A 14,866-nucleotide genomic window follows, 5' to 3' on the forward strand; every position below is an offset into this window, starting at 1 on the left:
TATCGCGATTCCGTGAAGCTTGGCGTACAGATGATGCTAGGCTCCAAGTTGTGGCGGGGCTTGCGGAACCTGTTCCCGCTACCAAACCACCACCCCCCCCCAAGCTCAGCTCCAACCTTAGATAACATGGCCACATATTGAACTGCGGGCCATCTTGTGACAAACCACTGCATTGGCTGTAAAATAACAGTCGGCATCTTATAGCCATGTGCGATTTGTCACTTTGTACAAATTTGCAGAGTAGGTAATATTTTTACTTGCGAATCGATTTTTTTTAACTAACCGCTGCACGACTATTTGCTACTTTTGCTAGACGAGTTCTCAAATTCACAGTCAAACTTGAATCGCTCAAAGTAGTTAACATAGACATACATAGACCTCGGAGCAGCAGTACAAGCTAATACTTAGCCTAGAGTTACACATATGATGGGGGAAATAAGGCTCTATAGTTGCGGATATTCCGCTAGGCCTAGATACAAACTGCCCAGGACATCGTCATGGAGGTGGATTATAACAACCCGTTCTAGCAATTTCAAAGGTTTCGTAAGTGTTGGAGACTGAGCAACTGTCTTCATGCTGAGCTTGGAACATTGTTGTGCGCTTTCCTTTTGAAAAGGCTACAGATACAAGTGAAGTTGCCATCATTGAGAGAGAGCAACCTGGGTTACACAGTAGATCGGTTAGTTGCAGAAGAAGAGCGTCCGCGCCAGAATGTGCTTTTCTTCATATTAAGTCAAGTTGAGACACAGCCCAATGAGATTATCAATTAACTCTTGCAAAACGTGGGCTTCGCAAGCCGATTATGAGCTTTGATGAAATCACATTTGAGACCCGATGTCGGGCTGAAGCTGGAGGTCAAGCTTAATTCGAGCTGCTTCAATAACAAGAGGGTTAGGGTTGTGGGTGGCCAAGTCAAGAATGAGACATTGCGGAGAGCGCGGAGCCAGAGTTAATTAGTGGAAAGTAGCGTGGTATTAGTGATGTTGCCTTCCGTTCGGGCGAGACTGCTTATGACTAATGATCTTAGTCTAAAGCCAAGCGAAGCGAAGCACGCGGCCTTGCGTTCTTTAAGTTTCCACTCTTTCCGGGAAGACTTTTCCCTTTCCTTCTTCTTTCTTCAACAGCTTCAGTCGATCTGTCAAGTGAATCAGTCCCATTTACATGCTCACGAGCCAACAAGGTTGTCGCACGGCTGAGGAGTATATCAGAGTTGATTCTGTATACTCCTTGCGTCAGGACTTCATTGTTTGAGCCACCAGCAACTCCAGCTACCATTACTAAGTCTCTTTTGATAACACCTGAGAAGATCAGCTCATACTACCATCCACCTGTGAGATTTGTAATTTCTTGGAATACAGAAACGCCATTCTCGCTTCTTGTGTTGACCCAGTCACTCAACGAACATCTTGAGAGGTTCAGCTCTCTTTAAAGTCATGTTTCCACCCATCCCGGTTTTATCCGATTATGGAATCTCTCCAACTCACGGATTTCTCCCGGATGTTCTGCCATTGACAAGACTTCCTGACCCATATTACAACAAATGGGAGGCTATCGCGGCTAACTTGCAGGCTTTGATCCTCAGCAAGCGTTTGAGAGGAGTCATTGATCGACTTCCCGTGTTCTCCACCATCGGTCTGGAACATGACGCAGAATGGCGAAGAGCTTACAGCTTGCTGACATTCATGGCCCATGGCTATATCTGGGGTGGTGACAGTCCCAGTGAACGCCTACCCCCTTCAATCTCCGTGCCATTGTTGAAGGTTTCAGAGCGTCTTGAGGTGCCACCGGTCGCCACCTATGCATCACTCTGTCTTTGGAACTTCAAACCAATGTTTATGGATGAGACCATCGACAACCTCGAAAATCTTGCTACTCTGCACACTTTCACAGGTGCACTCGATGAGTCTTGGTTTTACCTCGTCTCTGTCGCTATCGAAGCGCGCGGTGCCCCAATCATTCCATTGATGTTGACTGCTATCGCGGCAGCACGCGCAAATGACTCGGGATCTGTCACTCGCTGTTTGAGGATTTTCGCTGAGCGCTTGGATGATCTCGGCAACCTCCTGCATCGAATGCATGAGAACTGCGACCCTCATGTGTTTTATCATCGGATTCGACCGTTCCTTGCTGGCAGCAAGAATATGGCCGATGCTGGGCTCCCTCGTGGAGTTATCTACGATGATGGCTCTGGCAAAAAGGAATACCGCCAGTACAGCGGCGGCAGCAACGCACAGAGCTCCATCATTCAGTTCTTCGACGTTGTCCTCGGCATAGAGCACCGTCCAACAGGCGAAAAAGGGGGTGATCCCCATGAATCTGATCGGGAGGGTCGTGCCCCTCCCCCGAGGCACAACTTCATCATGGAGATGCGCCGCTACATGCCCGGTCCGCATGCACGCTTTCTTAACGATGTTTCGGCTGTCGCCAACATCCGTGACTTTGTCGAATCTCATCCCGAGAACACACAGCTTTCTTTGGCTTACGATGCGTGTCTTACCATGCTGAGTGCACTCCGTGACAAGCACATCGCGATCGTTACGCGCTATATCGTCACACCGTCCCGCGAGGTTCGTGCTCGCAGTCGCTCTAGAAGCCCGGTAGCAACTCGGAGAGTCAATCTTGCCACTGCTGCGCGGCAGGTTCAAAATCAGCCTCGTGGTATTGCCTTTGAGGGAGATCCGAAGAAACTCACCGGTACAGGTGGTACTGCCTTGATTTCTTTCTTGAAACAAGCCCGAGATGAGACAGGTGAACCCGCCGTTGAAGAGTGGACTCGCCGGTTCATGAGCCGGCGGATCCGCAATGAAGGCAAGAATGATTTCTTCCTTGGGAAGCCGGAGGAGCCTGCACCCCCGACAGTTGAAGTCGAGGTTGCTGGCCTTGCGGATACGTGGACCATGGATGATGATGTTGGCGCTATCTGCAATTATTGATGCCGAATAAAGATTTAGACGAGAGACGATAGAATCATCGAGATGGCATAAACACAAATCAAAGATGCATCTAGACTTCCGTATCTACTCCTACGAGACTTTCATTCTGCATAGACACTGACACAACGCTCTCTAATGTGAACTAATAAACATCATGATCCGTTCGTTTGCTTATCTCTTTGCGTCGTAGTACCCCTCAACTCTTCGTCTTTGTAACTCAACACATTCCCACGCCCGTCTAGCAACATACAAAATCGATCTCCATGGTCCTAGTTAACATGCATTAGCATACGGACCTGGCGCCTTGCAGGGATATTATCAATAAGTTAATTCGGGATAGTTTTTATTCATGTAACAACTTCGCCAGATCGCAGACCGGGAGATTGGCGAAACCAGGAATCCGCGCCAGAAAGAACCAAAAAAGAAAAATGCCCTAAAAAAAGAAAATATCATTTCAACGTACAACACCAGGGATTCGCTGGTCGTCACCGACCCAACTACTGGTCTGGCGATTAGTAGGTTAAGTAACACGAGAGCGGACGGGATCGTCTGTATTCTACCATCTATGGTCGTACGTGGAAAAATATCGAATTATTTGAATCTAAATCCCTGAAGATGTCGTGAGTTGGGTCAAGCGATGCTTCCGAGCTCTTGACTCTAGGATGGGGTGGGCAATCAAATAAATACACAAGTGCCCTAGTAGCTAAATACTCGCTATATCAAGTCGAGACCTCTCAATAGGCCGTTTACATTGAATCTTATTTACCTGTTCATTAATGTTCCGGTATTTTGCCTTTCAATCCCTATATCTAGAGGGAAAGCTCCAACTGGATTACCACGCGCTGTAAGTGTTAACTCAGTCACCTATCACTGTATCAAGCACAAAGTCCTCGCCTGATTCATTCGAAGCGTATCTAAAATACATCATTGTTCCAATAATAGATATTGTCTCTTTTCTTAATGTGAATTCGCCAAGTCTTCAGGAGTGAAACGCTGGTTTTGGAGAAACCAGCGATAACAGAGTTCGTGAAGTTGAATACCAGCCTGAGGCGGAACGCCCTCCCACTCCTCTATAGTCTGCCGGTCCACAATCCATATTCAGGCCTGCGAAATGATATTAAAGGCATCTATCGAGTGCTATGTACTATTCTCCTAACCGACTTGGCTTTATATAGGCGTCCCTTTTTGACAAGCTTACTTGGCTAGGTAGGTGTCAGGTAGCTAGCCACACACTATCATTACAATCATCTTTTAAGCTCTATTTGAAAGTACTATTTAATCTGAACAATGCCAGGTATCCTTACCATAACAATTATCTGGTGGCTACATTAGTCTCTTCAAAATCTCGACATCCATCAAAAGACAAGTGAGGCTAAATAGCTGTGCCCGGCAGCATTAATAACTTGTAGAACCCAATGCAAAGAATTCAAAAGCAGATGAACACTCTGTTCTCACACTTCGAACAAGTTAGCATAGAGTGCATAATTGTACGTTGGTAGGTGACAGGGTGTATGACTCAGTCTCTAGGGCTTTCACTAGATAAATTTCAACTTCCTTGTCCTGTAAATAGCCGGCTAGATAGATGCACCGTTTATTTGAACCTGATAGTCTAATCCCGTATTGACTTCAGCTGTTAACGAAAATGGATCATATAGTAGTAGGACGCTGGGAGTGTTCGTGACTACTAAAGTGGTCTCCTCTCCGCTCGCAACCATCATTTGACCATAGCCTTGTTTCAAATCCATATACCTAATAGCTCCCCCAGCGGTCCGGACTATAAGTGTCGCCCTAAAAGGTGCATTCGCTGTCAAATTGACTGTAATGGTCCCTGCCCCCTTTAATGGGACAATGTTGGCTCCCATGTATCGCGGCTGTCGAGCAGATTTAACGCGGTATCTTCCATTTCCTTGCAAATCCAAGTTAGCATAGTTCAAAGCCCGTCGTTGGGAATTGAATTGCTCTTGGGCTTTTGGATGTCCGATATCTACATATGCCATTCTGGCCCAATATTGCCCAACAACTTTCTGAATGCTAACCGGTGCAACCAATCTCTGGAGAACATGTAGCGGTGTTTCGTTACTATCGCGACTGTACTTAGTCCACACATTTGGAAATATTTGATGGCCTAGTCCAGTGTAGTTATCAGGGTTGTAGAATAAATAGGTCAAAAACGGCCACGCTTGGTAATAGTTCCCGGTTCCCTTCGATCCGTCTACAATAACCTGAAACGAATCTCCAATCACCTTTCTCAGGTCTATGAGGGTTTTCCCTTCCTGTTGTCCGTATTGAGCTCGCGACGGCGCACAAAGGGGCGATGTTAAGTATGTGTCCGCGACAAAATTCGCAACAGTTTCCCACCAAGCCCCTGTTCGTGTCTGATCAATCCAATACTTGGCTGCATACGTCATAGCATGGCCAAATCCATGAACTGTCACAGATGGCTCTGTCATGTATTGTGTGACCACGTTGAGAAAGCTTAGGCCTGCGGTTTGATCCGTTCCTGTGTTCGCGGACGCACCCGGAAGCGAGTCAACTCGATAGACATTAACCTTATAGAATGGGCCATCGTCGTTATCTTGACGAAACGATAGCCCGGTTGACCTCCACCCGAGGTTGGTAATGAAACAAGAGTAAGCGGCCTCAAGACCTTTTATTGTTGCATCTGCAATGGTTTCATTGGGTGCATTATAAATCCGAAAATGCGGAGAGTCCTTGTAATTTGTGCCCCCTGGACCAATACTAGGGTTTGCTTGAAAATCTGCTGGCGGAGTATCTGATGCGGCAAGAAAAGGCAGTAAGCTAAGGACAATCTGGATGTAGAATTGATGCATCATGATCTCAGAACTCCTCGAACTCACCGCTCACGATTACCTATACGTGACGCGACTTTAGTTGTGTAATATATGCAGTTTCCAGAAAGCAAAACTCTGTTCCGGCTTATTTCCGAGGAGAAATGTGAAGTACCGGGAGCATTGCTGTCAAATGAGGCTGTATCGAAAATGATATTAATCTAATGATGTTTCATAATGCAACTTTCTCCGCCTTTTCCATGTACATCAACAATAGCCGCAAAATGTGTCAGGATAGTATTCAGAACAGTGTCCATCGGACCTAGATATCCCGCGCGTACAAGGAAGATGTGTCTACTGAAGCACTTGCCACCAGTAAGCTTCGTCCTCCCACGAACTTTGTCAAGACCGTACTCGCGCAAGCCTAACCCAAAACAGCTTTGTATGTTCTGGTGTCGCCAGTGTGCGTTCACCTCGGCACCTTGAGACCGAATGCGCAAGACTAACCTGAGTAGTCGAAATCTTGTGTCGCCAAAGTCTGACTAAATTACTACCATCGTTCCTTAACTCAAGTCGTTGAAATGCTGGGTGTACTTATAAAGGCCAAACTCAAGAATTCTCAATAATCTCGAAACATGTGCTTTCTAATCATATTTCTGAAGTCTATGAGGCAAATTTTTGCATTTCACAAAATCTACGAAATTTCTTCATTTCAATATGAATGGCTCCAAAATACTTCTCGTCCTTGGTGCAGGGCCGAATATCGGCCGAAGCCTTGCCCAACGCTTTAAAGAGGCTGGATACAAGGTGGCACTCGTATCACGAAGTGCCAACGATGGCGAAGTTACGCCAGATGGCTTTCTAATGCTCCAGGCTGATCTTAGCAAACCTTCTTCAATTCCGACCATCTTCGAGACTGTGTTTAAGCAACTTGGCGGTCATCCCACTGTGGTTGTTTACAATACTGGCGCATTAACCATACCAGAAGATCTCACCAACATCTTCTCAGTCCCAATAGAGAAGTTGGAAGCGGACCTAGCGGTCATGAATACAAGTGCGTATCTTGCCGCCAGCCAAGCGGTAGATGGTTTCGAAAATTCGGCAAATAATGATGCCCCAAATGCATTCATTTATACTGGAAACAATCTATCCGTAATCACTCAACCTGTTCCTCGCCTCGTAACACTGGGATCAGGGAAGAGTGCCGCGAGTTATTGGGTTGGAGTAGCCTCGAAGACATTCAGAGACAAAGGATACAGGTACGTTGACTCCATGTGAATACCTTCAATGACTCAGGGAGTAATTCATGGGATAGATTCTTCTTTGCGGATGAGCGTCAAGCCGATGGCAGTTCATTGGCCCTCAAAGACATCTCTGGGCCTGGGGCTGCGGAGTTCTATCTTAAGCTGGCTGAGAATCCTGGCGAGGTCCCCTGGCACGCCACCTTCGTAGCAGGTAAAGGCTATGTTAATTTCCCCGGGACCACTAGACCATGATGTCATCTTTAAGTATTTCTTCGATGATGGGGCATTTTTGTATAAAGATCGTCCGAGATTCCCAAGATTCAGGAATGATCGTTAGTCGAGAAAGCCGTACCAGATTATCATAGATGCATTTTCAATGGAGTTTCTATCAATCGCCAAAGTCTGGAAGGAAGAACATGGTTAGCCGCATTAAGGGACAATGACTTCATAAGACTAGATTCAAAGTTACGAGTGACTTCACCTTTGCCAGAATGCTTGCCTGTCCAATACCCATATAGGATGTCATCCATAACAGGCAATTTTCGAGATAATTCCTCATCTCCATGGAAATGAATGGGGTTCTTGAAGCAATATGTACTGGATACATGAGAAGGAATCCTCCAAGGGTTCTTCCAGGCTCCATTACGTCCATGTCAGACCCTTTGAGGAAATCGTATATGTTTTCCGATAAATGATAAGGAATTGACGAGATCATGTCTTCAATGATTGTCGTCACAGAGTCTAAGCGATAAATAGAGTTGTCGTCGGGATCGAGCTTCTCTGAAAGCATCAGATCAAGTGTGAAAAGAAGCAATCGAGCGGTGCGAGCAATATTCCAAATGCTCGCAACATAGAGGTCAAAATATGTATCAACTCTCCCTGGCCAGCGTCCGACTGCAGGATCGCCTTCCGCTTCATGCCAGACGAGTTCGGTAACTGGTATCGGTTGGATCTCTGGTGCCTGAGCAGACTGCCATCGCTCGAAGCGTTCTTGAAGTAATTTGCAGTTGTCTCTTAGTGTGTGGTAGTCTTCTAAGGCACGAGCATCCTCGAATCTCACCCAAGCAAGATCAACATCAAGAAGCAGCTGATTCAGGCTCTCTGTTTCATCGTCTAGCATTGGCATGAAGGTGTTACTAGTAGTCTTTGTATTCAATTAGTTATGATCCGGTTTTCATTCGTCGAAGAATGGGAGCATGTTTGAGACGACTCGTGTGGTCAACTGACCGTGTGACCCGATTTGTATATCTTGTTCCCTAATATATGTCTGGAATTAGGTCCGCCTAAGAGTTTTAGAGGATTGTTGCCAACTCTCAACAAGGCGCTCAAGCCCATGGCGTGCGTATTATGGTTGCTCCTATCGCTTTCAGTAGCTCGTGACATCTAATGTATAATCAGCATGCTCAATTGGTGCATTCTATACTTGAACAGGATAAACTAAACCTCATAGATTCCCATGATCAAGGCCAGAGTCTTTGAATCCGTTGTAGCAGCGAAGCTCGGACGTTCCATGGCCTTAGCATACAATGCCAAAACTTCTTGATATAGTAACTGGGACTTATGAATGAGCTGTGGCCTTTGTAGAGATTGGCCATGTGTTATGTAGGATATAGCCTGGCAGGCTTTTGATATCCAAGGATAAACACTTTCATCGTTGAGTCTTCTCTCCAAATTCGATAAATAACCCCGAGAGCGTCTTGTGTCATCAGGAATTACACAAAAGTCGTAAAAGAAAGACCTCAGCGCAAATTCGAGTCGTTCGTCTTCCGAGACTTCGAGAGGAATGACGTCTCTCATCAAGGTCCCGTCCTCAGGCTTCGGTGCTCGTCGCGGCAAACTGCATTTTCGAGCACGTGTCTTAAACTTGGACGAATCGGTTGAGTGAGGGGTTTCGTACGGTTGAAAAGCCCAAGAAGCTTTGCTTTCATACCCACTACAAGTTCGATGGGATTTGATGCATCTCAAACAAGACTGTCGTTCAGTTTAGCTGTCTTTCCAATCCCCAATGCAATAATCTTGTGGAAAGTAAACGGCGAGGAGCGTGCACGCGGGATTATATCCACAACGACCATGAAGAGAGTTTCAATAGCAGCTCGTAAAGACTTACGGGCCGAGTTTGGTCACACTAGACAGGGAAATCAAGCACTGTCAGTTCTCGGTAGCGTCGGAAACAACAAGGATGAATAAAGTGGCAGACACAACCTTCTTCCTACGCTTCTTGCATGTTATGCAACCCAGAGACCGGCCATAGAACACCATAATGGTGATTCAAGTCTTGCGTGATTTAGGGGGCTCGTTGTTGCCGAGGTAGATGTTGAAGGTAGTTCCAAGAATGATGTCTGGCCAGATATTCGGATGTGGCAGTGATGTCGACAGAACAAATTACCTAGTCTATGCTCAATGCGGCTAGCGTTGCGCGGAAGAGATCTCGGGATCGCATTGAAATACGCTACCTCGCATTATGCAGCCTAACTAGTTGCGAGTCTTTGGGGATACACGGCTACTCTATCTGATTTGTCTGTGCACTGATCACCTTCGAACCAAGAAAGTACTTCACAACAGCGGATTTTGGGCATAAATGAGTATCTTGCCGACACTTGACTGACAGAACACTGTTGCGAAGCAGGTTAGCGTTGCGCTTGTGCTCTTACCGAGCCGCTCCAGAGTGCACATTGTATAGTTAAGTAAGACTAAGGAAGTCTTGTCTTCAAGTGGTACAGATATAATCCAATTCGAATGCCGATGAGCGCTGTGGAAGACCGACTTCGAGTGGCGATGCGGTAGCAGAACTAGGCTTGTCATCATGATCTAGTCATGTGAAGGCTACGGCATTGGCAGCTATATATAGCCTGAGAATGGCGTCTGCAATCCAGCCCAGGGTGAGACAAGAGGGAATCAACCGTTCAAGCTCCCTGCACCATCCAGGCCGAACACTGTCAGGTTCACTTGAATCAGAAAGCTACGCAACAATCAAAGCCGATATATCGACATGGCCCCAAGAGTTGCTTTGATTACTGGTGAGTAGTTTCACACTTCGCTTGGCATACTCGTTTGAATTACAGCCTCTGCTTTGGTTCCTTTTGAATGTTCTCATGCTAACTTTCACTGAATAGGTGCAAACTCGGGTGTTGGGTTTGCGATAGCCAAAGAGCTGGCTGGTGCTGAAGAGAACTTTCGCCTTATTCTTGCTGGCCGATCTCTCAACAAGATAGAGTCTGCTATCTTAGAGATAAAGGCGTCGCGTGATCACGACGTCGATTTGACAGGTCTGTGCCTGGATGTTACAATAGAAAGCTCAATTCAGAAGGCGTCTGCTTTTGTGAAAGACAACTTTGGACACCTGGATATCCTCATCAACAATGCTGGTGTCCAGCCCGAGGGCCCAAGTCTAGCGACAATACTCCATTCGACATTTGCTACGAATGTGATTGGTCCGGCTCTTATGTCAGCCAACTTTCGATCTTTACTTCTGGCCTCACCAGCTCCATACTCGATATACATCAGCAGCGAGACAGGGTCACTTCAGATGATCACTGACCCCACGTCATATCTGCGCATTACAACTGCCGGCACGAGTGCGTATCGGGCAAGTAAATCAGCTCTCAACATGATTGCAATGCATGAACAACTTGAAGTACAAGAAACTAGTTTGAAAGTTATTGTATTGTCACCAGGTCTCGTAGTCTCCAATTTGCGAGGCACCAGTGAAGAGGCTCGCTCAGCTTTCGGTCTTGCTGGTGATCCCACTGACTCAGCTCGCCTTGTGCTTAGCGTTCTACGAGGCGAGAGAGACAACGATGCTGGGAAACTAATCACCAACAGTGGGACGGCACCCTGGTAGGGGTGACATGGTTATTTAACCTCATTAAAGCCAAGAGCTTTGAGTGGCGAAGGCAAGGGAATAATGGAAACAAAGACACTTTCGTGGGGTGTTCATAATCGAACGAACACAAATTGGACTCTTTTGGTTCGATTTGGACCAATTTTCTCTGGGTTTCAGAATCGACAGCTATATCTCATTGGCATTCTGCTGGTGAGAGAAATGTTTTGCGATAGTTCCATACGGAATTATAGAATGTTATCACGACATCTTAGGCCCTGAAGCTGTTCTCCACCAACTTGTAAAAACTGCTCCAAGCCGGTGTTGCCATAAAGTCCCTGCTTGGAAACTTGCGTGAAGCGCCGCAGCCATACATCCGTCCGGTGCGGATCTAGTCGACTGGCGTTATTCTGTTTTTATTACAATATGTTCAGTCTAGAATTCTTTGAAAGCCCGTATGAAACATCTACAGTGCTCTTGTATGACGCCTACAGCTGATGGAACTTCATGAATCTTGGCTTTACCTATGAAACACGCCAAGCTTATTCTCCGCTGGCCATTCTACGGACGGGCTTTCCTGTAGACTGCATTGCTTGAAAAAGTCTGGGCTTTTTGAAAATCTTCGCAAAGCCTCCTCCCATTTGTGGACTTGACGCTCTAAATACTACTCAATATTTCATCACGCCTCACACTAGTGAATCTGGCTGTCCTCAAACCCAGTCTTGCACCTTGCGATTTGTATGTAACGCTGCAACGCCCGCGTCTCTCCCTTTCCCCAAAGTCTTTGTATAGACTTGTCTCTCCTCGTACACCTTGACATCATCTTCTACGTAGAGCTTGCCTTGCCTCTCCGCCTTGATTCTATTGAGACGTATACGTCTTACGTCCCATTCCAGATTATACGTGAGATACCAGCACAAGCAGCAGCCGAAGAAGCCAGTCGCAATTGTTGCGGTGCAGACAGAGTATGGGACCTTGTAACCATTGGACGCGTACTTCGAGCGGAAAATTTGAGGACCAATTACTCCTCCTAACTGACCGATCCCACTTTGAAGACCAAATGCAAAAGCAGTTCCAGTGGAGCCTTTCAGACTTGAGGTTCGCCCTGGAGAACCATGAGCGGGGCCTTTGTTTCCTAAAATGACACATCGACTTACATGACCAAAAGGGGATTGCGAAAGCAGCTGAGAACAAGGTGCCTAAAATGCATGCCGCGTAGATCGCACCACGCTTTCGAGTAGCAATGAAAATGGCAAAAATTGCCACTTCCAGCACAACGACTAACAAAATATGTTAGAGAGTGGAGATAAACCCATTTTGGGGAGAAAGCATTACTGATGAGACAGAAAAGCGGTCGTGGTATCCATGCTTTCTTGAGAACATACGCCGCGGTAATAATAGCCAGAATAGCGGCAGCGGCAGATGGCTATATAACGTAAGTGTTGATCGATGACATTTACACACCTGACGTACTATAATGAGCAGTATGTTTCGTGGCAACCCCACGAAACCGAGATTGGTAATGATTGTTGGCTATGATGGGCAATGAGATTCCTGTGTTATTACAAGCTAATATTAGTGAACTCACAAGAAACCAACTCAAGCCAAACCCTCCAGTGTTCATCAAGACTTGTGTCAGCATGAACGACCAAGTTCGTGGATCTTTGAAAGTTTCCCACGATTCCTTCGATGAGAACGCAACATCTGATGTGACAGGAGCATTCTCCATGAGTCGCAGCTCGACGAATTCTTGCTCTCTTGCCGTAAGCCATTTTCCAGTTCGCCCAGAGCGAGGATAGTCTGGATATAGCACGTATACAATCCATTACTGCCATTAGTGTTATTGCACCTAGATTGAATACCATCTTGGTGTCAAGCCTGTCACGACCGACGTTGGTCATTAGCGTCATTGAAGCCAACTACGCCTTCATCGTTCCCGAGCACCAATTTTATTGTGAACTTAGCTATCACTGAGATATTTGACCTCATTCTGTATTCACATAGTTGGCGACCCTCTAGGATATCATAATGACTCTCAGCATCGCAATTATTGGCGGGGGTGTTGGTGGTCTCACAGCTGCTATTGCACTAAGACAGCACCCGAGTGTTCAAGTTCAAGTCTATGAGAGAACAACTGCATTTCGCGAGCTTGGTGCTGTCGTCGGACTTGCACCCAATGGTCTGCGTACCTTGGAGAAGTTGGGCGTCGACGATGTACTCAGTGATGAGGTTGGTTGGCGCAACCCTAGTGGCGTTCCGATGATATTTAGGTCTGTCTCGCTTCAATTATGTTCGATTATCCCTTGTTATAGGTAGAACTGATCGCTCACAATTGGTTTAGACACTATCGGACAAATGAGATTCTGAGTCAGGATGTGAATCACTATGTTCCTGATCGGCGACATCACTTCGCGAGAATGCAACGGGCCAAGTTACAGCAGGCTTTGCTGAAACATTTGCCTTCAGAAATATTACACCTTGGAAAGAAAGCAGAATCAGTCAATGTAGGTGAAGCTGGTGTGACCGTTACGTTCGAGGACAAGACCTCCGTGAAAGCTGACATTGTAATCGGAGCGGATGGAATTAAATCGGTCTGTAATCCTACAACAGTTATGATGAGTACTGGTAGCTAATAGTATAATTCTACATCGCAGAAAACCCGAAGCGCCTTTATTCCCAACCATCAACTCATTGGTTCAGGAGACGCAATATTTCGCACAACGTTTCCCAATGACTTAGTAGCTGATGTAGAAGGCTTGCAACAGGATTCCACTCATTACGTAAGTTGACTGAAGATAGGATGTTGGACTTTATTGATTGTATTAATAGCAAAGTCCGAATTCTTGGTTCTTTGGTACTCGAACGGGTACGTTGGTCAGAAGGTTTGACATTAAGGGTCAAGGCTCTATACGCTGACCCTCTAACTCCATTCAGGTTCTGATGGATTTGCCGTCACATGTAGCTTCAGCGTTGACCAGTCGGACCCTAATTCTAAATTTGGTGACATCGTCTGGAACGGCCCTGCCGAAGTAGATGATATACGCGAGGTATTTGAGGTGAGCATCCCGATTTACCCAACCATCTCCCATCTACTAATTTTCGTGTTAAGGACTTTCCACCCGTCATATCGTCTATCATTAGCAGAATACCTGAGGGGTCTCTCAGGAGATACGCCAATGTTGCGGGGGCTGCTCTTGACCAGTGGACATTCCAAGACCGTGTGACGCTCCTGGGAGATGCGGCACACACTCACGGCGGCGCATATGCTGCCGGAGCCTCGCTTGCCATCGACGATGCCTACGCACTGTATCTTTCCATACGAGCCGTCTTTGCAGAAGCACTGCCTATCGATGAGCCAGTGCCACGAAACAAGATCCGTCGCGCTCTCCATCTCTACGAAGCCACTCGTAGGCCGCACGCCGCCAGAGTCCTCGAAAGCGTGCATGATGGCCGACAAAAGCAACTTGCTCGTTTGGAGGTAGCCAAAAACTCTGGTAAGCCAGAGAGTGACGAAGACTTCTCAGGAAGGATACGAGGAAGAGGCGACCCTGTGTGGCTGAATGAACATGATGTTGAAGCTACGTTCCGGAAGACTCTCCTGGAGAACAGCGCAACGAAGATTACTAATGGTTTCCATTAGAGGTAGCTATGTTCTCACGTTAGTTAACTTGAATCGACAAAGGTTTCACATCATCCTGATAGGGGATTCAAGTATCCTTAGTCCTAATCTTCAAAGCGGTTCTAGCCCGTTGCCAATAGGAGACACTCCAGACATCAGTAGGAATTGTAACAAGAGCCTGGAAGCTGTCAGAACTGAGAATCCGCATATCATGAATGGATGATTCAAAGTGATCTTATTATAGGGTTATAGGGTATCTAATTTAGGTTCATAACTCTTTGATCGACACACGTCACTTTTGTGCCTCGACTTCCGGAGAAAGCGGTATCAGTCGAGCAGTTGTACGTGCCTAGCCCACAGCAGCAACACAACTATGCTGCACCTCGAGAAAGCCACATGCCATATTCGTTGACAATGAAGAGGATACAGCAGCTACACGCTGAAGCCTTACATGTAGTCCT

At 46.5% G+C, this 14,866-nt stretch overlaps 1 protein-coding gene across 1 annotated transcript; it reads left to right on the top strand.

Moving 5' to 3' along the window:
- Positions 1 to 1,829: 1,829 nt before the first annotated feature.
- On the top strand, positions 1,830 to 2,933 carry UCRPA7_5970 (putative indoleamine -dioxygenase protein; the record flags this gene model as incomplete). The annotated part of the gene is made up of 1 exon (XM_007918513.1): positions 1,830 to 2,933. One exon carries the CDS (start codon positions 1,830 to 1,832, stop codon positions 2,931 to 2,933), a length of 1,104 nt encoding a protein of 367 aa, XP_007916704.1.
- Between the last annotated feature and the right edge of the window lie 11,933 nt (positions 2,934 to 14,866).

Source organism: Phaeoacremonium minimum (assembly GCF_000392275.1).
Source record: "Phaeoacremonium minimum UCRPA7 unplaced genomic scaffold PA7_03_scaffold_447, whole genome shotgun sequence".
NCBI lineage: Eukaryota > Fungi > Ascomycota > Sordariomycetes > Togniniales > Togniniaceae > Phaeoacremonium > Phaeoacremonium minimum.